At 42.6% G+C, this 24,948-nt stretch overlaps 1 protein-coding gene across 1 annotated transcript in view; it reads right to left on the bottom strand.

Moving 5' to 3' along the window:
• The window catches only part of LOC124021903 (neurotensin receptor type 1-like), a 50,743-nt gene extending 34,829 nt beyond the window's left edge, over positions 1 to 15,914 (bottom strand). The window contains exon 1 of the mRNA XM_046337036.1: positions 15,097 to 15,914. Coding sequence (XP_046192992.1) covers positions 15,097 to 15,870 — 774 coding nt within the window. The 5' untranslated portion in view covers positions 15,871 to 15,914. The remainder of the gene's footprint in view (positions 1 to 15,096) is intronic.
• Between the last annotated feature and the right edge of the window lie 9,034 nt (positions 15,915 to 24,948).

The following is a 24,948-nucleotide window of genomic DNA, read 5'->3' as shown; positions in this document are numbered from 1 at the left end:
GACACACTTAGTTGGCTACCCATCTCACTCCTTTCGGTTAGCATGTACATGTAGTATAGCATCACGCTTTTAGGAATACGCGTCTCGATTCCACAATGATTATTTTGTTGTGGGCACTACATCACTGCACTCCCTCCCTTGCTTTAGATCCACTTCATCTTTGTAAGTCACCTTGATTTTGAACCTGTGTTTTTTTATCAGTTTATTTATTTAAATATTTAGCAAACTCCATGACAGGGGTTATAGCAGCACACAAGTAGCCTACAAATACATGCTGGGTATGCCCTGAACTCATAAAGTGAAGTGAGCACTACTGGAGTGAAATTGGAGAGGGCGAGAAGGCCTACGCTCCAGCCTTTGGGAAACTCGCTCCGCACTCAAGTCAAATTGGGCATGCTCCGCTCACATACTTTGCTCACGATCTCTGTCTCTTCCTGGTGGATGGACAGAGCAAGGGAATCAACTGGACAGCTCTCTGAGCCATAACAATATACATAGATGAGCCAAGAAAACTGTCATTTGCTATTCTGTTAGATTTTCTTATTTGAATCTAAAACTAAATCACTAGAATGGCACCAGGATAGATTGGATATTTATTCAAGGATTTAGCAGGCTATTACACACTCCAAAAAAGCAATAACTCTTACTGTTTGCCCTATAGAAGATCAATTCATTAATTAACTGTAGGTGGTGATTACCTCACTGTTAATCTTATGGCCAGCATAGCCCTTAGTGTGCCAAAACATTCCTGGGTCCCTGGGTCACGTAGGCACACTAAGCTGAGCAGTTCTCTGAATGGTGTAACTCATGCTATTGATATAGCTTTTAGTCTGGAGCTGAAATGAGATTCAATTCACCTGGTGTCTAGAAGCTCTCTGGGTGATGGAGAGCAAATTACAAATGATGAATGTTTTTGATACCTATGCCCTGGGTATGGGATTCCAAAAAATGTAATACCTTTGTAATAAAGAAATTAACTCTTAGCCCCAAGGTTCAATCCATATGATCATTTACAATGTGTCCCCTCCCTCTCCTATGAGGGCACATTGAACAGCAGTTCACTGATCATCCGTTGTCGAAGTAATTCTAGAGTCAGAGATGACCATACATCGGGAAGCGCAACCCTTCCAAATATCCTCCCCCTCACACATGAGCATGCCAACCTCACCACAATGGCATTTATATTTTGCTTTGGCTAGTTTGGAAAAGGCACCCAAATAAACTTGTTGGCACCGCCAAACTGGCATGAACAAAACAAAACCACAGGCATCACCAACATGAGACCCAAACTACTCTCAGTTTAAACTCAGTTTATTTTGTTTATTCTCAATTGCTTTGGTTGAAAACAATGTTTGCCTGTCAGCCAAGTTTGTGCTGAATTCCAGCCTCAGAGATGGAACAGTGGAAACAGGAGTCTGGGTACTGCCTTCCCTGCGGTGTTGTTAACTCTTTATCATGTGTTATTGTATCTGAGTTTGAGGCCAGAAGCCTACAATACAAACACATGGGAGAAAATATGCTTTGGTCTGAATAATCACAAAATATAAAAGTTGATTAGGTTGCATTGAGAAAGTTGATCTACTTTTTACACAAGGCTTGGACTAGTTCATGTTGGCCATATTGTAAGTTTTCAAATTCTCAATCCAAATTTCTTCTTCTTTCTGAGCCTGAGTGTTGGGAAGGGATGTAGGAGGGAAGGAGTGGGGATAGAGGAGTCGTCACATCACCAGCTAGCCAGCAGTTAGGTGGACCAGACGGGCCAGGAAACCAGTGTCCAGACCCCAGCACAGGCTCTCTCTCCAAGGGGAGTGGTGCCAGGAGCACATGCCAGCAGGCCAGAGAGCCAAACGGGTGTTAGTGTCCATCCTCCCAACTCTCTCTGTGAGAGTGTTTCTGTGCCGAATGTAAGCTTTGGTGATAAGGCAGATGGAGTATGTTTGCAATTCACAGCAATAGTCACTAATAGGCTGTTTAGACCACTTTAAAAAAGTATTTGTTGTTTCAACTTATTATTTCCATTCGTAAAGTTGCATGGACTCTTTCAAGCTCGATCAACTTGACTTACACAAAATGTACTAATAAAATATAAAATAATTGTATGTATTGGTCCCATACACAGTATAGCAGGTGTTGTGGTGGCTGCAGCGAAATGCTTATGCTCCTAGTACCTATCAATCAATAAAGTGAAAAAGTAAATGTCAATAAGCACACAATAATACAAAATAAAAAAATGATCAAAGGTTTAGTACAGCAGCAGATATATCAATAGTATGTAAACAATATTAAAATGACTAGTGTTCAATGGCTATGTACATTCTGTGGGACAGCAGTCCCTAAGGTGCAGGGTAGAGTACCCGATGGTAGCCGGCTAGTGACAGTGACTGAGGAGCAGCGTACTGGGCAGAGGGCAGGGTAATAGGCGGAGTCTGTCTAGTGGTGGCTGTTTAACAGTGTGATGGCCTGGGGATAGAAGCTGTTTGTCACTCGGTCCCAGCTTTGATGCACCTGTACTGTCTCCATTTTCTAGATGGTAGTGGGGGTCAACAGGCCATGGCTTAGGTCCTTGATGATCTTCTTGGCCTTCCTGTGACACCAGCTGCTGTAGATGACCTGGAGGGCACCACCCTCTGAAGAGGCCTGTGGTTGCGTACGGTGCAATTGCTGTACCAGGTGGTGATACAGCCTGACAGGTTGCTCTAAATGGTTGCTCTCAACCCGACGGGTTGCTCTCAATCTGTAGAAGTTTGTGAGGGCCTTAGGGGCCAAGCAAAATCCTGAGGTTGAAGAGGCGCTGTTGCGCCTTCTTCACCACACTGTCGGTGTGAAGGGACCATTTCAGGTCGTTAATGATGTGCATGCCGAGTAACTTGAAGCTTTTGACCCTTTCCACTGCAGAATAAACTGCCTCCTAATCAGTCCCAGATGCTAATAGATGCATAATATTAGTAGATTGATTTGGATAGAAAACACTCTAAAGTTTCTGAAACTGTTTGAATGATGTCGGTGAGTATAACATAACTCATATGGCAGGCGAAAACCAGAGAAAAATCCAACCAGGAAGTGGGAAATCTGAGGTTTGTAGTTTTTCAAAGCTTGGCCTATCGAATACACAGTGTCTATGGGGTCAAATTGCACCTCCTAAGTCTTCCATTAGATGTCAACCGTCTTCTACTATAAAGGAGGGGGGAATGAGGGCTCTTTGAGTCAGTGCTCTGGCAGAGTGTCACAGAGTTAGCTCTCATTCCATGGCTTTTCTACAGACAATGGAATTCTCCGGTTGGAACATTATTGAACATTCATGATAAAAACATCCTAAAGATTGATTCCATACAATGTTTGATATGCTTCTACGACCAGTAATCTAACTGTAGTGGAAATTTTCGTCTGACCTTTCTGCTGGAAGCACCCGCGTTTCGATTTGTTTACCAAACGCAGGAATATGGACATAAATGATTAACTTTATCGAACAAATCAAACATTTATTGTGGAACTGGGATTCCTGGGAGTGCATTCTGATGAAGATCATCAAAGGTAAATGAATATTTATAATGCTATTTCTGACTAATGTTGACTGTGCAACATGGCGGATATTTTTTGGGGCTGGTTTGGGCTCTGAGCTCCGTACACAGATTATTGCATGGTATGCTTTTTCCGTAAAGGTTTTTTGAAATCTGACACAGCAGTTGCATTAAGGAGAACTATATCTAAAGTTCCATGCATAACAGTTGTATTTTCATCAACGTTTATAATGAGTATTTCTGTAAATTGATGTGGCTCTCTGCAAAATCACCGCATGTTTTGGAAGCAAAACATTACTGAACATAACATGCCAATGTAAAATTAATTTTTTTGGATATAAATATGCACTTTATCGAACAAAACATACATGTATTGTGTCATCTGATGAAGATCATCAAAAGTTAGTGATTAATTTTATCTCTATTTGTGCTTTTTGTGACTCCTCTCTTTGGCTGGAAAAATGGCTAGGATTTTCTTGTGGAGCTTTCACTGTAAAGCATTTTTTAAATCAGACATTGTGGCTGGATTAATGAGAATTTTATCTTTAAAATGGTGCCTAATACTTTTATGTTTGAGAATTTTGATTTATGAGATTTCTGTTGATTTGTATTTGGCGCCCTGCAATTTCATTGGCTGTTGGCGCTAGCGGAACCCCGTTCCCAGACAGGTTAACCACTAGGCTACCTGCCGCCCAGTACAGTGTTGTTCCCTGAGAGCCGGGTCGGTGTCAGCTTGTGGGGGAATGTGCATGGCAGTGACTATAATGGAAGAAAATTATCGAGGGGTAATGTGGTCTGCATTTGATGGTGAGGTATTCCAGATCGGGACAATAAAAGGATGAGTTTCTGTACGTTACCCCAATCACACCATGAGTCTGTGTTTCCCGGTGAGTTTGTTGTTCCTGTCCGTGCAATGAATGGAGAACCCCGCTGGTTGTATGGACGGGGACAATATATCCAGAGAGCGACACAATTCCGTAAAACAGAGTATGTTAGTCCTTTATGTAGCTCTGGAAGGAGATCTTCACCCTGAGAGTAATATACTCAGAAGCGGTGAGTGGTATGCCTGCTTCCCGAGTCTGACTAAGACCCCACTTCTCCGGCGGTGACGTTTTGGAGTATCCCGGGGATGAATGGGGCTGACTCGGGCAGTTCAAACAAAGGGAAATTTCTGGTAAGGGAAGTCATGCCTTGTAAAATTGCTCATCAACCATACGGGAGCTGCCATTGGTGTCCCTTATGTAGGTAAGTGACCGTTGATCTAATATCCAAATTATTATTATCATTATTATTTTCAGCTGTAGGTAATAGTACTAGAAATGTTCTGAGCAAATAATGTAAGAAATAACAAAACAACAAAAATAATAATGCAAAGTTGGTTAGGAGCTAGAAGCAGGGTGACCATGTCTGTTCGCCCCATTTGACAGTATAACCTACAATTTTCCTAGTCAATTTTAGTTATAACTTTAAATGTAGAGTTTTCCAAACTAACACCAAATTTACTTTGACTAATAAAAGAAAGTCAAATCAACTTTACAGTTTCAGTACAACCTGCTATTTATAGTTGAATCAATTAATGTTTTGGTAGAGAACTTCACATTTTCAATTAATCTAATTTACTATCAATTTAAATAGACTATACCTGCATATACAGTACCAGTCAATAGTTTGGACACACCTACTCATTCAAGGGTTTTTCTTTATTTTTAGTATTTGTTTTTACATTGTAGAATAACAGTGAAGACATCAAAGTAACACATTTGGAATCATGTAGTACACAAAAAGTAACAAACAAATCCAAATATATTTTATATTTGAGATTCTTCAAATAGCCCCCCTTTTCCTTGATGACAGCTTTGCATCCTCTTGGCATTCTCTCAACCAGCTTCATGATTTAGTCACCTGGAATGCATGTCAATTAACAGGTGTGCTCGTTAAAAGTTCATTTGTGGAATTTTTTTCCCTCTTAATGCATTTGAGCCAATCAGTTGTGTTGTGACAAGGTAGGGGTGGTATACAGAAGATATCCCTATTTGGTAAAAGACCAAGTCCATATTGTGGCAAGAACAGCTCAAATAAGAGAAATGACAGTCCATCATTACTGTAAGACATGGAGGTTATTCAATCCGGAAAATGTCAAGAACTTTGAAAGTCTCTTCAAGTGCAGATGCGTTATTTCATAGTTGTGATGACTTCACTATTATTCTACAATGTAGAACATAGTAAAAATAAAGAAAAACCCTTGAATCAGTAGGTGTGTCCAAACTTTTGACTGGTAGTGTATGTAAATGTGATTTCATATATATATACAGTGCCTTGCGAAAGTATTCGGCCCCCTTGAACTTTGCGACCTTTTGCCACATTTCAGGCTTCAAACATAAAGATATAAAACTGTACATTTTTGTGAAGAATCAACAACAAGTGGGACACAATCATGAAGTGGAACAACATTTATTGGATATTTCAAACTTTTTTAACAAATCAAAAACTGAAAAATTGGGCGTGCAAAATTATTCAGCCCCTTTACTTTCAGTGCAGCAAACTCTCTCCGGAAGTTCAGTGAGGATCTCTGAATGATCCAATGTTGACCTAAATGACTAATGATGATAAATACAATCCACCTGTGTGTAATCAAGTCTCCGTATAAATGCACCTGCACTGTGATAGTCTCAGAGGTCCGTTAAAAGCGCAGAGAGCATCATGAAGAACAAGGAACACACCAGGCAGGTCCGAGATACTGTTGTGAAGAAGTTTAAATTCGGATTTGGATACAAAAAGATTTCCCAAGCTTTAAACATCCCAAGGAGCACTGTGCAAGCAATAATATTGAAATGGAAGGAGTATCAGGCAACTGCAAATCTACCAAAACCTGGCCGTCCCTCTAAACTTTCAGCTCATACAAGGAGAAGACTGATTGGCCATGTTCTGTTATAATCTGCACCCGGCACAGCCAGAAGAGGACGGGCCACCCCACATATGCTCTCTCTAATTCTTTCTTTCTCTCTCTCGGAGGACCTGAGCCCTAGGACCGTGCCCCAGGGCTACCTGACATGATGACTCCTTGCTGTCCCCGGTCCACCTGACTGTGCTGCTGCTCCAGTTGGACTTCCGGCGCCGACTGAGATGGCCGCCTCGCTTCGCGTTCCTAGGAAACTATGCAGTTTTTTGTTTTTTTACGTGTTATTTCTTACATTAGTACCCCAGGTCATCTTAGGTTTCATTACATACAGTCGAGAAGAACTACTGAATATAAGATCAGCGTCAACTCACCATCAGTACGACCAAGAATATGTTTTCCGCGACGCGGATCCTGTGTTCTGCCTTACAAACAGGACAACGGAATGGATCGCATGCAGCGACCCAAGGAAACGACTCCGAAAAAGAGGGAAACGCGGCGGTGTTCTGGTCAGACTCCGAAAAAGGGCACATCGCGCACCACTTCCCAGTATTCTTCTTGCCAATGTCCAGTCTCTCGACAACAAGGTTGATGAAATCCGAGCAAGGGTGGCATTCCAGAGGGACATCAGAGACTGCAACGTTCTTTGCTTTACGGAGACATGGCTTACTGGGAAAACGCTATCCAGGGCGGTGCAGCCAACGGGTTTCTCCACGCATCGCGCCGACAGAAACAAACATCTCTCTGGTAAGAAGAGTGGCGGGGCGTATGCCTCATGACTAACGGGACATGGTGTGATGAAGGAAACATACAGGAACTCAAATCCTTCTGTTCACCTGATTTAGAATTCCTCACAATCAAATGTAGACCGCATTATCTTCCAAGAGAATTCTCTTCGATTATAATCACAGCCGTATATATCCCCCCCAAGCAGACACATCGATGGCTCTGAACGAACTTTATTTAACTCTTTGCAAACTGGAAAACATTTATCCGGAGGCTGCATTCATTGTAGCTGGGGATTTTAACAAAGCCAATCTGAAAACAAGACTCCCTAAATTTTATCAGCATATCGATTGCGCAACCAGGGGTGGTAAAACCTTGGATCATTGTTACTCTAACTTCCGCGACGCATATAAGGCCTTGCCCCGCCCCCCTTTCGGAAAAGCTGACCACGACTCCATTTTGCTGATCCCTGCCTACAGGCAGAAATTAAAACAAGAGGCTCCCACGCTGAGGTCTGTCCAACGCTGGTCAGACCAAGCTGACTCTACACTCCAAGACTGCTTCCATCACGTGGACTGGGACATGTTTCGTATTGCGTCAGATGGGAATATTGACGAATACGCTGATTCGGTGTGCGAGTTCATTAGAACGTGCGTCGAAGATGTCGTTCCCATAGCAACGATAAAAACATTCCCTAACCAGAAACCGTGGATTGATGGCAGCAGCCGCGTGAAACTGAAAGCGCGAACCACTGCTTTTAACCAGGGCAAGGTGTCTGGCAACATGACTGAATACAAACAGTGCAGCTATTCCCTCCGTAAGGCTATTAAACAAGCTAAGCGTCAGTACAGAGACAAAGTGGAATCTCAATTCAATGGCTCAGACACAAGAGGCATGTGGCAGGGTCTACAGTCAATCACGGACTACAAGATGAAATCCAGCCCAGTCACGGACCAGGATGTCTTGCTCCCAGGCAGACTAAATAACTTTTTTGCCCGCTTTGAGGACAATACAGTGCCACTGACACGGCCTGCAACGGAAACATGCGGTCTCTCCTTCACTGCAGCCGAGGTGAGTAAGACATTTAAACGTGTTAACCCTCGCAAGGCTGCAGGCCCAGACGGCATCCCCAGCCGCGCCCTCAGAGCATGCGCAGACCAGCTGGCCGGTGTGTTTACGGACATATTCAATCAATCCCTATACCAGTCTGCTGTTCCCACATGCTTCAAGAGGGCCACCATTGTTCCTGTTCCCAAGAAAGCTAAGGTAACTGAGCTAAACGACTACCGCCCCGTAGCACTCACTTCCGTCATCATGAAGTGCTTTGAGAGACTAGTCAAGGACCATATCACCTCCACCCTACCTGACACCCTAGAGTGTGGTGTCAGGAAAATAACCTCACACTCAACGTCAACAAAACTAAGGAGATGATTGTGGACTTCAGGAAACAGCAGAGGGAACACCCCCCTATCCACATCGATGGAACAGTAGTGGAGAGGGTAGCTAGTTTTAAGTTCCTCGGCATACACATCACAGACAAACTGAATTGGTCCACTCACACTGACAGCGTCGTGAAGAAGGCGCAGCAGCGCCTATTCAACCTCAGGAGGCTGAAGAAATTCGGCTTGTCACCAAAAGCACTCACAAACTTCTACAGATGCACAATCGAGAGCATCCTGGCGGGCTGTATCACCGCCTGGTACGGCAACTGCTCCGCCCTCAACCGTAAGGCTCTCCAGAGGGTAGTGAGGACTGCACAACGCATCACCGGGGCAAACTACCTGCCCTCCAGGACACCTACACCACCCGTTGTTACAGGAAGGCCATAAAGATCATCAAGGACATCAACCACCCGAACCACTGCCTGTTCACCCCGCTATCATCCAGAAGGCGAGGTCAGTACAGGTGCATCAAAGCTGGGACCGAGAGACTGAAAAACAGCTTCTATCTCAAGGCCATCAGACTGTTAAACAGCCACCACTAACACTGAGTGGCTGCTGCCAACACACTGTCATTGACACTGACCCAACTCCAGCCATTTTAATAATGGGAATTGATGGGAAATGATGTAAATATATCACTAGCCACTTTAAACAATGCTACCGTATATAATGTTACTTACCCTACATTATTCATCTCATATGCATATGTATATACTGTACTCTACACCATCGACTGCATCCTTATGTAACACATGTATCACTAGCCACTTTAACTATGCCACTTTGTTTACTTTGTCTACACACTCATCTCATATGTATATACTGTACTCGATACCATCTACTGTATGCTGCTCTGTACCATCACTCATTCATATATCCTTATGTACATGTTCCTTATCCCCTTACACTGTGTATAAGACAGTAGTTTTGGAATTGTTAGTTAGATTACTTGTTGGTTATCACTGCATTGTCGGAACTAGAAGCACAAGCATTTCGCTACACTCGCATTAACATCTGCTAACCATGTGTATGTGACAAATAAAATTTGATTTGATTTTGAGTTTCAACTGTTCTGCCTTGTTATTATTCGACTATGCTGGTCATTCATGAACATTTGAACATTTACATTTACATTTAAGTCATTTAGCAGACGCTCTTATCCAGAGCGACTTACAAATCTTGGCCATGTTCTGTTATAATCTCCACCTGGCACAGCCAGAAGAGGACTGGCCACCCCACATAGCCTGGTTCCTCTCTAGGTTTCTTCCTAAGTTTTGGCCTTTCTAGGGAGTTTTTCCTAGCCACCGTGCTTCTACACCTGCATTGCTTGCTGTTTGGGGTTTTAGGCTGGGTTTCTGTACAGCACTTTGAGATATCAGCTGATGTACGAAGGGCTATATAAATACATTTGATTTGATTTGATTTGATCGGAGATGCAGCCAAGAGGCCCATGATCACTCAGGATGAACTGCAGAGATCTACAGCTGAGGTGGGAGACTCTGTCCATAGGACAACAATCAGTCGTATATTGCACAAATCTGGCCTTTATGCAAGAGTGGCAAGAAGAAAGCCATTTCTTAAAGATATCAATAAAAAGTGTTGTTTAAAGTTTGCCACAAGCCACCTGGGAGACACACCAAACGTGTGGAAGAAGGTGCTCTGGTCAGATGAAACCAAAATTAAACTTTTTGGCAACAATGCAAAACGTTATGTTTGGCGTAAAAGCAACACAGCTCATCACCCTGAACCCCCTATCCCCACTGTCAAACATGGTGGTGGCAGCATCATGGTTTGGGCCTGCTTTTCTTCAGCAGGGACAGGGAAGATGGTTAAAATTGATGGGAAGATGGATGGAAACAAATACAGGACCATTCTGGAAGAAAACCTGATGGAGTCTGCAAAAGACCTGAGACTGGGACGGAGATTTGTCTTCCAACAAGACAATGATCCAAAATATAAAGCAAAATCTACAATGGAATGGTTCAAAAATAAACATATCCAGGTGTTAGAATGGCCAAGTCAAAGTCCAGACCTGAATCCAATTGAGAATCTGTGGAAAGAACTGAAAACTGCTGTTCACAAATGCTCTCCATCCAACCTCACTGAGCTTGAGCTGTTTTGCAAGGAGGAATGGGAAAAAATTTCAGTCTCTCGATGTGTAAAACTGATAGAGACATACCACAAGCGAGTTACAGCTGTAATCGCAGCAAAAGGTGGCGCTACAAAGTATTAACTTAAGGGAGCTGAATAATTTTGCACGCCCAATTTTTCAGTTTTTGATATGTTAAAAAAGTTTGAAATTTCCAATAAATGTCGTTCCACTTCATGATTGTGTCCCATTTGTTGTTGATTCTTCACAAAAAAATACAGTTTTATATCTTTATGTTTGAAGCCTGAAATGTGGCAAAAGGTCGCAAAGTTCAAGGGGGCCGAATACTTTCGCAAGGCACTGTATGTACACACACATTTGCAAACATTTCTAAAATCCTGTTTTTTCTTTTTCATTATGGGATATTGTGTGTAGATTGATGAGGGAAAACAACAATTTAATTAATTTTAGAATAAGCATGTAACGTAACAAGATTTGGAAAAAGTCAAGGGGTCTGAATACTTTCCGAATGCACTGTAGATGATGCCTGTACGATGTTTGACTGATTGTTGCTAGTGTCTCAACTCAATTTGAGTGGTCCACAATGTGTTCTTTAAAATATATATATATATTGTATTATTGCATCATTGTGGAGTAACATTAAATACATTGTTCTAACTCTACTTTAATGCACTAACTGTAGTCATTCTGGATAAAAGCATCTGCTAAATGACCATTTTGTAAATGTTCAAATTAAACAGTTTCAAAGATTGCTAGGCATTATTCTAATGAGCTACCCCCCCCCCAAATAAATAAATTGAGATCCCCTGAACTTGACATTTTTTTGTCAATAGAGCTGTTCTGTTGTTTTAGAGGATTTTAGTTTTTGGTTGTGTATTTCTAAGTTGAGTAAACACGTTGTATTCATTGATTCAAATTAGTTCCTAAGTCTAGACAATTAGACAAATTTAAGTCATCTTTAACTTGACATTTGTGACCCCTTTCAAGAAACTAGGCACATGTCGTGGGTCACTACTTCACAGGAGAGCCATTTGAACTTAAACTTTTTTTTATATCAAAATGTCTATTTGAGTTGGTCAGTATGTCTAGTAAATCCTGTATAACGCAGCTTAAAAAAATGTATAGTGGAGTAAAACTGCATAAGTGTCACTTTCCACATTCTAGAGGACCAAGTTTTTTAAATCAGTGGAATTTGAGTATGATAGCTAAGGAGTTGGAGAAAACACCTGTCTCGGGATTACATCTTCAAACTAAGGGCAACCATGGCATCCGACAGGAGACACATCAATCTATGAATGATGTATATGGGTAAGATAGTCTAGCTAGCTACATTTACAGATATTACACATGACTAATTTTGAAATAAAAATGGTTTCATTTCAAGTTAGTGTATTGTTTCGCGTATGATCTTATTATTCGTATCTCAGAGCCATAGGTTTCTTCCTAGATTTCTGCCTTTCTAGGGAGTTTTTTCTAGCCACCGCGCTCCTTCATCTGCATTGCTTGCTGTTTGGAGTTTTAGGCTGGGTTTCTGTATAGCACTTTGTGACATTGGCTGATGTAAAAAGGGCTTCATAAATACATTTGATTGATTGTGAGGTCAGACCGTTCGGATCAACCCTACTCATCGACCAGAGCGTCCAGTGTGCGCTCTGAATGCTCCGAGAGTGAAATGCTCTGAATTTACAAACGGACAATCTGACAGCACAGTTGCAGGCACCAACGCTCTAGATATTATGACAACCTAACCAGCTCTGCTAGGGCGAGTAATGTCAATTGAGATGTTCTCTCATTTGTGTTTGGACGTAGCTAGAAAGTTAGCTTGGGTGCTTGACTGCTGTTAGTACAGAATGCTGGGATCAACCCTTACCGAGATGGGTGGGGTTAAAGCTTAAGAGGGTGTGAACGATGCTGAATGGGTGTAGATAAAGAACAGCTCTCCAGTAGTAGTACCAAAACATTTTTAAATCCATTTCCTCAAAACTGAGTTCACAAGTTTATCAACTTTCAAAGCATAATTACTTCCCCATTGTTCCTTAACTGTAGTGCATGGTATACCATTTTGTACCTCTGAGTCTCTACTTTTTTCCAATGTAAAAAACACAATTTAAATTTTTGCTACATTAGACTGATTTGAGCCAGTCAGTCACATTTTTAGTCAACAAAATGTATGTTGCTTCAGTTTCTTTGACTTCATGGCTGTGTACTTCTAAGTTGAGTAAACACATTGTTTTTGTTTACTCAACTGGATTCATTTTTTTTTTTTCTCAGTGATTCAACTTAACATTTTCCTAATTTTGTTGACTTGGCTTGATAAGATGAGACATTTTGACTGAATCTCAATAACTTTTATACAGTGCACAGGCAGACCAATTTCACTAATTGGTCTTTTGAGCAATCAGATCAGATCTTTGGCCAATACTTGGGCAAAAGATCAGAATTGGGCTGCCTAAAAGCAGCAAGACACTTTAAGACTCATGTCGAGCCTTGGCTGAGTTTGTGAGGTGTTACCTGGAAGGCACAGAAAGCTGTGCCACGGTTCTGTCATCAGCCATGAGTGTTAGAGTTTGATTTGTTTCCCAGTGGCGTCACAGCAGGCTGAGGTGGTTGGAATAAGAAAGACCACAATCCCAAGTGTTTCACACAGCATGGACTTCTCCAGAAATACAACCAGAGAGTTCCCTGCACAGAGGGACACCACTCATGTTAATCCCGGAGTTCCCCTATTATTCTGTGGTGCTCTATGCCAAAAACTAAGTAATATTGCACACGCCCACATACACAAACACACAAACACTGACACACATACACACAAACATGCACGTATACACTGACAAACAAATATCAACAATTTTAGAGGGCTACTTTTCCTCCACACACAAAAACATCTGTGGGCAGCTGGTGGAGCAAATATCTGACTCTCTTTCTTTCTCTGTAGTGATCAAACTGGTGGATGAAGTGGTATAGGGCCCTGCACTACCAAACAGCAGGAAGCTAAACTGAAAGGTCAACAGACTTATTAGTTCAGTTGCTTCTGAAATGGGAGTCACTAATACATCTCTGACACATGCACACACAACTAGTGTAGTGGTGGAGACTCCCCTTTTATCACCATTCCTTAGGTTGATAAACTGCCTCCCGTATCCTGATGCTTGACAATGTCAGTATTTATGCCCAACAAAATCAAATAAGCGAAGACATTTGAGGCTGCCCTCCAGGTATCCTAGGCTACACATGGTTTGTTGCGGAGGAGAGTGTGTGTTCCTGCAGCATGTGTAATGACATCCCTATGCGTAGGAGGAGGAGAAGAAGTGAAATTACATGATGTAAGAAATGGTCATGTAGGGAAAAGAGAAGTGGAAAGAAAAAACTGACAGCTCTGGTAATGCAATTCTTATGAGTTTGGAGATTATGGTAAATTCTGTGGAAGCGCAAAATTCATACAATTTATGGTGCCATTCCATCAAGCTCCGAGCTCGACCTTGCTATACCATTCATTCTGAAGAAATATGTTGCGCAGCAACAGCACCCTTAGAAGACAGAATTTCCTGTATTTGCTTGCTGTTCTCTCAGTTTTTGTATATGACAATGATATGTGAGGATGGAAGTAGGGGGTGTGGGGACATTGCAAGGAGGGACAAGATTATATGTACTTTATAGTGCATTAATGTACAGGGATCGGAAACATATCTTTATGCACAACCCAACCCCCTGAGACACACACATATGCCAAGTGGTGGGAAGCAATCACAGTGCAGCAATTATAGGTGGTTAAGTGCCTAGTTTAGATGCACAACAGCAGGTAATAGAATTTGGGATAATGCCAGCAACCCTCTGCAATAGATCTTCTGAGCTAGGATTCTAACCAGCAACCCTCCAGTTGCTGGCCGCTTTTTTTAGTCACTAGGCTACTTGATGCCACAATATCACCAGTCACACACTTCCACAAACAACTGCAGCAGCCCATCACCATGACAACCAGACCACTTCCATCCAAGGACCCCTCAACAGTATTACGTATTGCATCTCCAAAATATACCACCAGGCCTCTCATGAGTGGGGAAATTAATGAAAATGTTCTGATTATTGGGTATTCATCTCTGTTTCTGTATCTCTCTCATCCTACTCTCCTGCACCATTTCTCCCCCCCTCTCTCTCTCTCTCTGTGTGTGTGCTGTGCAGTGGAGGCTGCTGAGGGGAGGATGGCTCATTATAATGGCTGGAACGGAGTAAATGGAATGGCATCAAACACATGGTTTCCATGTCTTTGATGTATTTTATACCTTTCCACTCATTCTGCTCCAGCCATTACCACAAGCCTGTCCTCCCCAATTAAGGTACGGGCCAACCTCCTGTGCACGACTCAACTGATTGTTGTGAAATAAGGAGGCGTTTCAAACCCACCTGAATCACTATCTTCAATAAGACAGGTGACACGATTGTGGTGCATATCTTCTCCCTTTGGGGCCCATGGTACTTCTGGCCCATGGTGAAGAGCATCGGAGAGGCCAGGAGGAACGAAGCCACCCACATCCCGCTGATCAGCTTCTTGGTGCGGCTGCGCGACATGATGCTCTTCGCCTTGAAAGGGTGGCAAATTGCCATATAACGCTCCACGCTGAGGCTGGCGATATTGAATGCTGTGGCATAAGAGCAAGCATCCCGAATGAAATAGTAACCTTTACAAACGACTCCTCCGAACGCCCAAGGGTGATGGACCCAGATGAAGTTATAGAGTTCAACGGGCATACTAAGGACAAGTATGAGCAGGTCGGAGACGGCGAGACTCGCTAGGTGGTAGTGGACAGTGCTTTGGAGATTTTGTAATGACTTCTTGGTCAGCAGGGTGTACAGCGTAACGGAGTTTCCTAAGCAACCGACCGCAAAGAGCGCGATATAGATCACAGTGACCAGGACTTTCGAGTAGATGTTAGTGTTCACGTCCAATGAGTCCTCCTCATAGAACCCCGATCCGTTGTCAAACAGAGAGTAGTTCACCAGACGCAGAGAGTAGTTGTTTCCCTGAGTCAGAAGTTTCCGAGCCAACGCGCGTAAATCTAGAAAGTCGCGCCCTGTCAGTGTAAAATTACCCTCCATATTGTGTAATGTAAATAATTTACTCTTAGAATCACTTGTTAAAGACTGCAAAACATAAAAAATCCTGTTGAGAAAACACATGTAGCGTTAGTGAGGGAAGTGAGTTTGCGCGTAAAAGCAGCAATGCGAGAGTACGGATTAGAGCCCAGGAGGCAAGTTGTGATGATTTTATATCTGGCACAGGAGGAGGCGTGCTTTGACTCGAAACCTTGTACGATGACGCAGTGGCATTCAGTAAAAAAAATACTTGATCATTATAAACGGATTATTTCCATTAATGGCTTTAGAAAGTAGATAGCCTTCATCTATGTCTATAAATGTTGACTGAAATATCATTGGCTATTGGACAAACATATTTGGGGGGAAAAAATTTACATTGAAATGACGGAATGAAAATGACAAGTGATCTCTGGATTTTGATATGTAATAGTTTTAGAAAATTAGAGTGCTTGGGTGTGCTTAACCACTCTTTGTATCAGAGACAGCCAGACTGTGTGTGTGTGTGTGTGTGTGTGTGTGTGTGTGTGTGTGTGTGTGTGTGTGTGTGTGTGTGTGTGTGTGTGTGTGTGTGTGTGTGTGTGTGTGTGTGTGTGTGTGTGTGTGTGTGTGTGTGTGTGTGTGTGTGTGTGTGTGTGTGTGTGTGTGTGTGTGTGTGTGTGTGCGCACCCAAGAGAAAGATTCATGATGAATGGTTACTGTAACACACATCTGTATGGAGAGCAGCAGAGCAGAGGATAATGCCTAATCAATGTGAAATATACAGCAGCAAAAAAAGAAAATGTAAACAAAAATGTAATCAACTAAGCAGACAATGATTGCATGCATTAGTTTATATAGGGTTCTTTGTACAGCCTTATTGCTAATGGGATATAGAAGCACCTAAATCTTTTTGAATGGATTTTGTGTTGGAGAAGGTGCCGACTCCCTCTCCTCCTACATCTTTCTACACAGGGCCCCATGGAGAAGATTTAAGCTACCACATCCTTAGAAGCTTTCCACTGGGGACAGATGTCAATTTAGTGTCTATGGTAACAATGGCGCCGGAGAAGAAGGCTGACGTTTTACGTGTCCCCAACCGATTGTGTTTTCTGTTCATTTATTTGCAACGTATTTCTTTACTTATTTTGTACATAATGTTGCCGTTACTGTCTCTTATGACCGAAAACAACTTCTGGACATCAGGACTACGATTACTCCCCACGGACTGGCAGAATCCTTGTTTTCCTTTAACGAGCCCGACGCGAATTATATACTGCTTTCTCGGGAACAGGCCTAGATCCCTGTGATTTGCATGAAGAGGAGGTGGAAAAAAAGGGGCCAGAGGGCGGGCTACCTTCTCAGAATTCGTAGGCGATCGAATAATCCTCCCTTCCATTCTGCTATCAAATGTGCAAGAATAAAATAGATTACCTTCGCGGAAGATTAAACTACCAATGGGACATTCAAAACTGTAATATCTTATGCTTCACAGCATCGTGGCTGAGCGACGACACTATCAACATACAGCTGGCTGGTTTTACGCTGTATCGGCAGGATAGAACAGCAGCGTCTGGTAAGACAAGTGGCGGCGGACTATGTATTTTTGTAACTAACAGCTGGTGCACAATATCTAAGGAAGTCTCGAGCTATTGCTCGCCTGAGGTAGAGTATCTCATGATAAGGTGTAGACCACACTTTCTACCTAGAGAGTTTCTGTATTTTTCGTAGCTGTTTACATACCACCACAGACAGAGGCTGGCACTAAGACAGAATTGAATGAGCTGTATTCCGCCATAAGCAAACAGGAAAATGCTCATCCAGAGGCGATGCTCCTAGTGGACGGAGACTTTAATGCAGGGAAACTTAAATCAGTTTTACCTAATTTCTATCAGCGTGTTAAATGTGCAACCAGAGGGAAAATAATTCTAGACCACATTTACTCCACGCCTAGATGTGTACAAAGCTCTCCCTCTCCCTCCTTTTGGCAAATCTGACCATAACTCTATCCTCCTGATTCCTACTTACAAGCAAAAATTAAAGCAGGATGGACCAGTGACTAGATCAATAAAAAAGTGTTCAGATGAAGCTGATGCTAAGCTACAGGACTGTTTTGCTAGCACAGACTGGAATTCAACAATAAGTGCATCGATGATCCCTGAGCTGACAAGGTACAAATCTGTCGTTCTACCCCTGAACAGGCAGTTAACCCACTGTTCCTTGGCCGTCATTGAAAATAAGAGTTTGTTCTTAACTGACTTGCCCAGTTAAATAAAGGTAACAAAATATATATAGCTTTCTCTTTGCTTGTTTTCCTTAAGAGGATGTCAGTGGGCGGAGCCCTAGTCTTTGTGCGGATTTGCGGTGGGTAATTACGCACTGTAGCCCGCTGGCAAGGAAAAAAACACCCAGCACGCTGGCAGATTCCCCAAAGGCATGGATGTTCCCCCGAGACAATTGTTCAGTCCACGGACACCACACAAAAATAACAAACAAAATTACCATGTCCAACGTATTCCAAAATGAAACACGTCGCTAAACCTAACAGGGGAAAAAGAAAGGCTATAGCTCCAGGTAGCAAGTGTCAGTACCCTACCCAAATCTCCCACTGAGGTACACAGAGGATTGTACTCACCTCAGACCAATGTCCCAACAGCGAGTAGAGAAAGAGCTTCCAGCCTGGGCAGGAGCCTGGAAACTAACCAATGTACTCTCTCCAACGCAGCACAGAACAAGCTATCCACCACAATGGCAAGTTTACCAAACAGACAAAGGCAACTAACACTGGGCCTACCAAACATTTACAACTCAAAAGCTGTAACAAAAGATGAAAACAAAGTACCTGTAGGTTGAACAATTCAGAGACACTGGATGTTTTAGACAGCCTTCGCGCTCACCTACATGTTGATGGGCGGGAAGAGATGGTTGGTTTGATTCAGAGATTTCAAGGTTTGTTTTCTGATACACCTACACGTACAAACTTAATACAACACGATATTGACGTTGGGGATGCTGACCCCATTCGTCCGTGGTTCTATAGAGTTTCTTCAGAGTAACTGCTTTGTCTGGATGCTGAGGTCAGGTACATGCTGGAGAGTGATATAGCAGCGCTTTCTTTCTCCAGTTGGGCTTCTCCCTGTATCTTGGTCAGTAAACCAGATGAGATAAACAGATTTTCTACAGACTACGGTAAGGCAAACAGTGTCACTAAAACAGATTAATTTCCTCTTCGTCGGATGGAGGACTACGTTGATCAAGTCGGAGCGGCTAAGTTAGTAAGAAAATTTGACCTGTTAAAGGGCTACTGGCAGATGCCACTGATGAGTAGGGCACATGAAATCTCTGGTCTGTACTCATATTCGGTTATGAGTTTCAGCCTGCGTAATGCACCTGACACTTTTCAGCGACTAATGAACAGGGTTGTCTCCAGTCTGGCCGGGTGCACTGTTGATCTGGACGATGTAGATACTTGGGAGGAATATCTGTCCGTATTCAAGCCTTGTTCGACCGCCTGTTCGACCGGTGGGCGGAGCCGGGAGGGTTGTCAGCGAAATGGGACACACCTGGGATCGGGTGTGTCCTGGGATAAATACACCTCTTCCCCATTCATTGAGACTCTCTCCATGCAGACACACTGTTAGAGTTTGGTTGTTTGGCCGTTTTGTTTGTTTGCTTTGACACCTTTCAACACCCCTCACTATCACATCTATGCACGCAACCACTCACTTACACTGCTGATTACTGACTACACACACCATTGTTAATTGTATTTAGGTTGACCAACTGGCAAGTGACATTTTCAACCTCTCCCTGTCCGAGTCTGTAATACCAACATGTTTTAAGCAGACCACCATAATGCCTGTGCCCAAGAACACTAAGGCAACCTGCCTAAATGATTACCGACCCATTGCACTCATGTCTGTAGCCATGAAGTGCTTTGAAAGGCTGGTCATGGTGGTAAGGGTAGGTAACAACACATCCACCATGCTGATCCTCAACACAGGGGCCCCTCAGGGGTGCGTGCTCAGTCCTCTCCTGTACTCCCTGTTCACTCATGACTACACGGCCAGGCACGACTCCAACAGCATCATTAAGTTTGCCAATGACACAACAGTGGTAGGCCTGATCACCGACAATGATGAGACAGCCTGTAGGGAGGAGGTCAAAGACCTGGCCGTGTGGTACCAGGACAACAACCTCTCCCTCAACGTGATTAAGACAAAGGAGATGATTGTGGACTACAGGAAAAAGAGGACCGAACACACCCCCATTCTCATCGACAGGGCTGCAGTGAAGCAGGTTGAGAGCTTCAAGTTTCTTGGTGTCCACATCACCAACAAACTAACATGATCCAAGCACACCAAGACAATCATGAAGCGGGCATGACAAAATATATTCCCCCTCAGGAGACTGAAAAGATTTGGCATGGGTCCTCATAAGGTTCTACCGCTGCACCATTGAGAGCATGGTTGCATCACTGCCTGATATGGCAACTGCTAGGCCTCCGACCGCAAGACACTACAGAGGGTAGTGCGAAAGGCCCTCTATACCAGGCGGTGTCAGAGGAAGGCCCTAAAAATTGTCAAAGACTCCAGCCACCCTAGTCATAGACTGTTCTCTCTGTTACCACACGGCAAGCGGTACCGGAGTGCCAAGTCTAGGTCCAAGAGGCTTCTAAACAGCTTCTACCCCCAAGCCATAAGACTCCCAAACATCTAATCAAATGGTTATGGACTATTTGCATCCCCCCTCCCCCTCTTTTACACCGCTGCTACTCTCTGTTGTTATCATCTATGCAAAGTCACTTTAATAACTCTACCTCAACTAACCTGTGCCCCCGCACATTGACTATGTATCTGTACCCCCCTGTATGTAGTCTCGCTATTGCTATTTTACTGCTACTCTTTAATTATTTGTTACTTTTATTTCTTATTCTTATCCATATTTGTTTAAACTGCATTGTTGGTTAGGGCCTCGTAAGTAAGCATTTCAAGGTAAAGTCTACCTACACCTGTTGTATTCGATGTATTGACAAATACAATTTTATTTGATATTCCACGTCGGTTCAACATAATTGAATTGAAATGACATGTAAACAACGTTGATTCAAGCAGTGTGTGCCCAGTGGGTTGTGTGTAGATGATAGCTCTCTCTAAAGGATACATTTTGCTGTTTTATTTTAGGGGGGGGTGCTTTGATGAAATGAGAATGTTTCATTAAAGAATGTTTCATTAAAGAAAGAACAAAAGTCTCTCTCTCTCTCTCTCTCTCTCTCTCTCTCTCTCTCTCTCTCTCTCTCTCTCTCTCTCTCTCTCTCTCTCTCTCTCTCTCTCTCTCTCTCTCTCTCTCTCTCTCTCTCTCTCTCTCTCTCTCTCTCTCTCTCTCTCTCTCTCTCTCTCTCTCTCTCTCTCTCTCTCTCTCTCTCTCAGCCATTCTGAATGATGCGGAGGAGCAACCCAGGGTGTGAAAAAAAACATACAAATTTGCCATTTGGAGCAACTTAAAAATGTAACCTTTCGAGAAACGTGGATAAAAGTCTGAATCTAAATTCAAATTGGTAAAACCGTGAGATCTTGTTGCAAAGTTGATGATGACATAGGTGGGAAGGAGTGGGCGCTGGTATGCTCCACACATGTTGTTACAGGTGCATAACACACACACTCTCCCCATTGTGTGCAGAGGTTAAAAGAACAACTTTTTTTCACAGCTGGAAACCATAAACGGTAGATTGCACATAGTGAGTCGCCTGGTGATGATGACCCAAACTCAAAGAAAATAAAAGAATGTCGCTAAGCCTCTGAAAGGCGAGGGGATGTCGTATCTGCTGCTTTAGAGCCCACTGAGGCAGGCAAGTCTGACGTTGCACACAGTTCACTTCAGACACATCTCCATAAGTTGTTTTTAATACAGCATTTAAAAAATATAATTCTCAGAATCCATCCTTGTTTATCTGCTTCAGTGCGCAGTGAGCTATATCGTGTGGATTCAACACTGTAGCATTCATTGTGTGCTGGCTCTCAGCTGGATGGATGCTTGACGTAATTTTAACATTGACACATTTGTCAAACTGAGACGTTCTCTCTATCTGTCAATGAGGGATTCTTATCTTATACCCCTGTAAACTGACAGTTGTCTGCTGAGGGAGATGGGGGTCTTTCTTGACTTTCTGTCCTCAGGCCAGGCTAATCAAAGGGCCTGGCTACGCTGGAGGGCTGCTCTGCTCTGTCTGCAGGCTCTAGTCCCAGTCTGTCACAACCACCTATGTTAATATTTACCAGTGTACTTATCTACAGTATGGCTTCTCTTCAGAGGCAGAAGAGCCCTTCTTAACAGCTATTCATGGCTCAAGGATTTTGTGGATGAGAAAGACAGATCTTGATCTAATTAGCCTAGATGTAATAATTGTATGGTTAGTCACATTTATATTAGGTTTTGATTGGCCAATGCTTGCTAAAGTGAGTTTTTCACCCACCTCTTTTCTCATTCAATACTTCATATTCCTGAATGAAATTTGGTACCTCAGCTGAGAACTCTGTTACCTAAATGGTCGCCAGATGGAGGCACGATCCATTTACTTGCAAAAAGGGGGGTTGAAATATTAGCATTATCCCACAGGTGAGATCTCAGGAGACATTTAAGAAATTCCATGCATTTGTCAACAGTGACACTCGAATAACAGAGAAAGATTAAAAATCAGAAGTGCCATCCATTTCAATATCTGAGAAAGGTGTTGTTGATGATATTAAAACATATATTTACTCTGCTATCTTTTCCATAAAAAAATGAAGGAAAGCTGACAAATTACATTTGGAAAGGCAAATGATAATGGCTAATAATGCATTTTTGTTGTAAGGAGAAGCAGAACAATATATACAGAATTAGTATTACAAGTCAAAGTGAAAATGTAGCATGTCTTGATTGCATATCTATTTGATCTACATTACTAGTCAAAAGTTTGGACACACCTACTCATTCAAGGGTTTTTCTTTATTTTTTACTATTTTCTGCATTGTAGCATAATAGTGAAGACATCAAAACTATGAAATAACACATGAAATCCTGTAGTAACCAAAAAAGTGTTGATGAGCCTTGATGACATATTTGGAATGTGTAAGAACCGACGCTGGAGTAGAGAAGCAGGTACGGAGAGTGAACATTTAATATTGCACAGACAAGGAAGAGGACAAGAACAGCGTAAGAACCGGGTAACACAACGACAAACAACAATTATGTTGAAGCGGGGAACAACCTCAGGAACAGACAGATATGGGGGAGGAAATGAAGCGGGTGATTGAGTCCAGGTGGGTCCAATGAATCGCTGATGTGCGTGACGAGGGAAACAGGTGCGTATAATGATGGTATTAGGAGTGCGTAGTGCTGGGCAGCCTGGCGCCCTCGAGTGCCAGGGAGGGAGGGCGAGTGCCAGGGAGGGAGGGCGAGTGCCAGGGAGGGAGGGCGAGTGCCAGGGAGGGAGGGCGAGTGCCAGGGAGGGAGAGCATGAGTAGGTGTGGCCAAACCTTTGACTGGTATTATATACAGTACATGTGTATATATATATATATATATATATATATATAATGCTTTTTGTTTTTTTAAGCCATCAGGGTATGTTATAGGATGATGGTTATCTTAGCATTGTTACATGAAAGAGTGGTGTGAATATCATGCATGAGCTGAATTTCATGTTTCAGGAAGAAGAGTCCACACAACACCTGTGTACTGGGTCTGCTGGTCAGTCAACTGAGATTACGATACACAGATGGAGAGCGGAGCATGGCAGATTATGAAGGGGAGTAGTCCAATAAAGACATGGACTGACTATAACAGTTCTACATCTTACACTTTTCACAAGGATTTTGATGCATATAGCCATGGCTAATAAACTACACTGACTCCTCAAATGCAGCTGCAAATTGGTATTGGACTGAAAGACAGAGGCATACGTCATCAGAAACCTCAGATAGTAAAGAAACGAAGGCAGCTTCACCAGAAACAGGTATGTTTATAAATGTAAACCAATCCATACATTTAAATACTGTACAAATACAAAGTTGACACTTATTCCCCAGATTTTAGAGTGTGCTATTTCAGCTTTGATAATCAAGTTTGTTGATTAATTTCAAAAGCTCTGGCCAGTTGGTCAAAAGAACTCTCTGCTGAAGAAAAGCAGCGATTTGCGGGGGCAATTGAAAGCATGGTGTCATGAGCCAGAGGACCATGATGCATTTTTTATAACCTCCCCACACTGGCACTCCCCTGAGTTTGAGGACCTGATTAGGGCCAAGCAAGCTTATTGGCAGAAAAAGCGCAGTCAGAACAAAAATCGGAGCAATTCTCTACCTCCATTGCAGCCCTACCCAGAACATCTGATTGTTCAATAGACCACAGACAGTCACCTGCCCATTAGAGAGTATTTTCACTGACTTTTCACACCTGCTCTGAAGAAACTTTTTGCACTGACTCCCACTCACTCACCCACCCTTACTTACATACAGTGCCTTCAGAAAGTATTCACACCCCTTGACTTTTTTCACGTTTTGTTGTGTTACAGCCTGAATTTAAAATGTATGAAATTGAGATTTTATGTCACGAGCCTACACACAATACCCCATAATATCAAAGTGGAATTATGTTTTCGCAAAAGTTTACAAATTAAATAAAAATGAAAAGCGGAAATGTCGAAGTATTCAACCACTTTGTTATGGCAAGCCTAAATTTGCTCAACAAGTCACATAATAAGTTGCAAGAACTCACTCTATGTGCAACAATAGTGTTTACAATAATTATTTAATGACTACCTCCTCTCTGTAAACCATACATACAATTATCTGTAAGGTCCCTCAGTCGAGCAGTACCTTGCAAAGAAGGGCACCCATTGGTAGATGGGTAAAAAAAAGCAGACATTGATTATATCTTTGAGCATGTTGCAGTTATTAATTACACTTTGTGTAATGGTCTGGGTGTAGCTGGTACAGAGGAGTCAGGCGCAGGACAGCAGAGATGAGTAACACAAGTAACTTTACTCAAATATTCCAGTAACATGTCGTAATACCGAACATACATAAAACAATCACGCACAAAAACCATGGGGAAAACAGAGGGTTAAATAATGAACATGTAATTGAATTGAAACCAGGTGTGTAAAACAAAGACAAAATAAATGGAAATGAAAAGTGGATCGGC

The sequence above is a fragment of the Oncorhynchus gorbuscha genome, linkage group LG03, assembly GCF_021184085.1.
Source record: "Oncorhynchus gorbuscha isolate QuinsamMale2020 ecotype Even-year linkage group LG03, OgorEven_v1.0, whole genome shotgun sequence".
In the NCBI taxonomy this organism is placed as follows: domain Eukaryota; kingdom Metazoa; phylum Chordata; class Actinopteri; order Salmoniformes; family Salmonidae; genus Oncorhynchus; species Oncorhynchus gorbuscha.
This window is presented reverse-complemented; position numbering and strand designations above follow the sequence as displayed.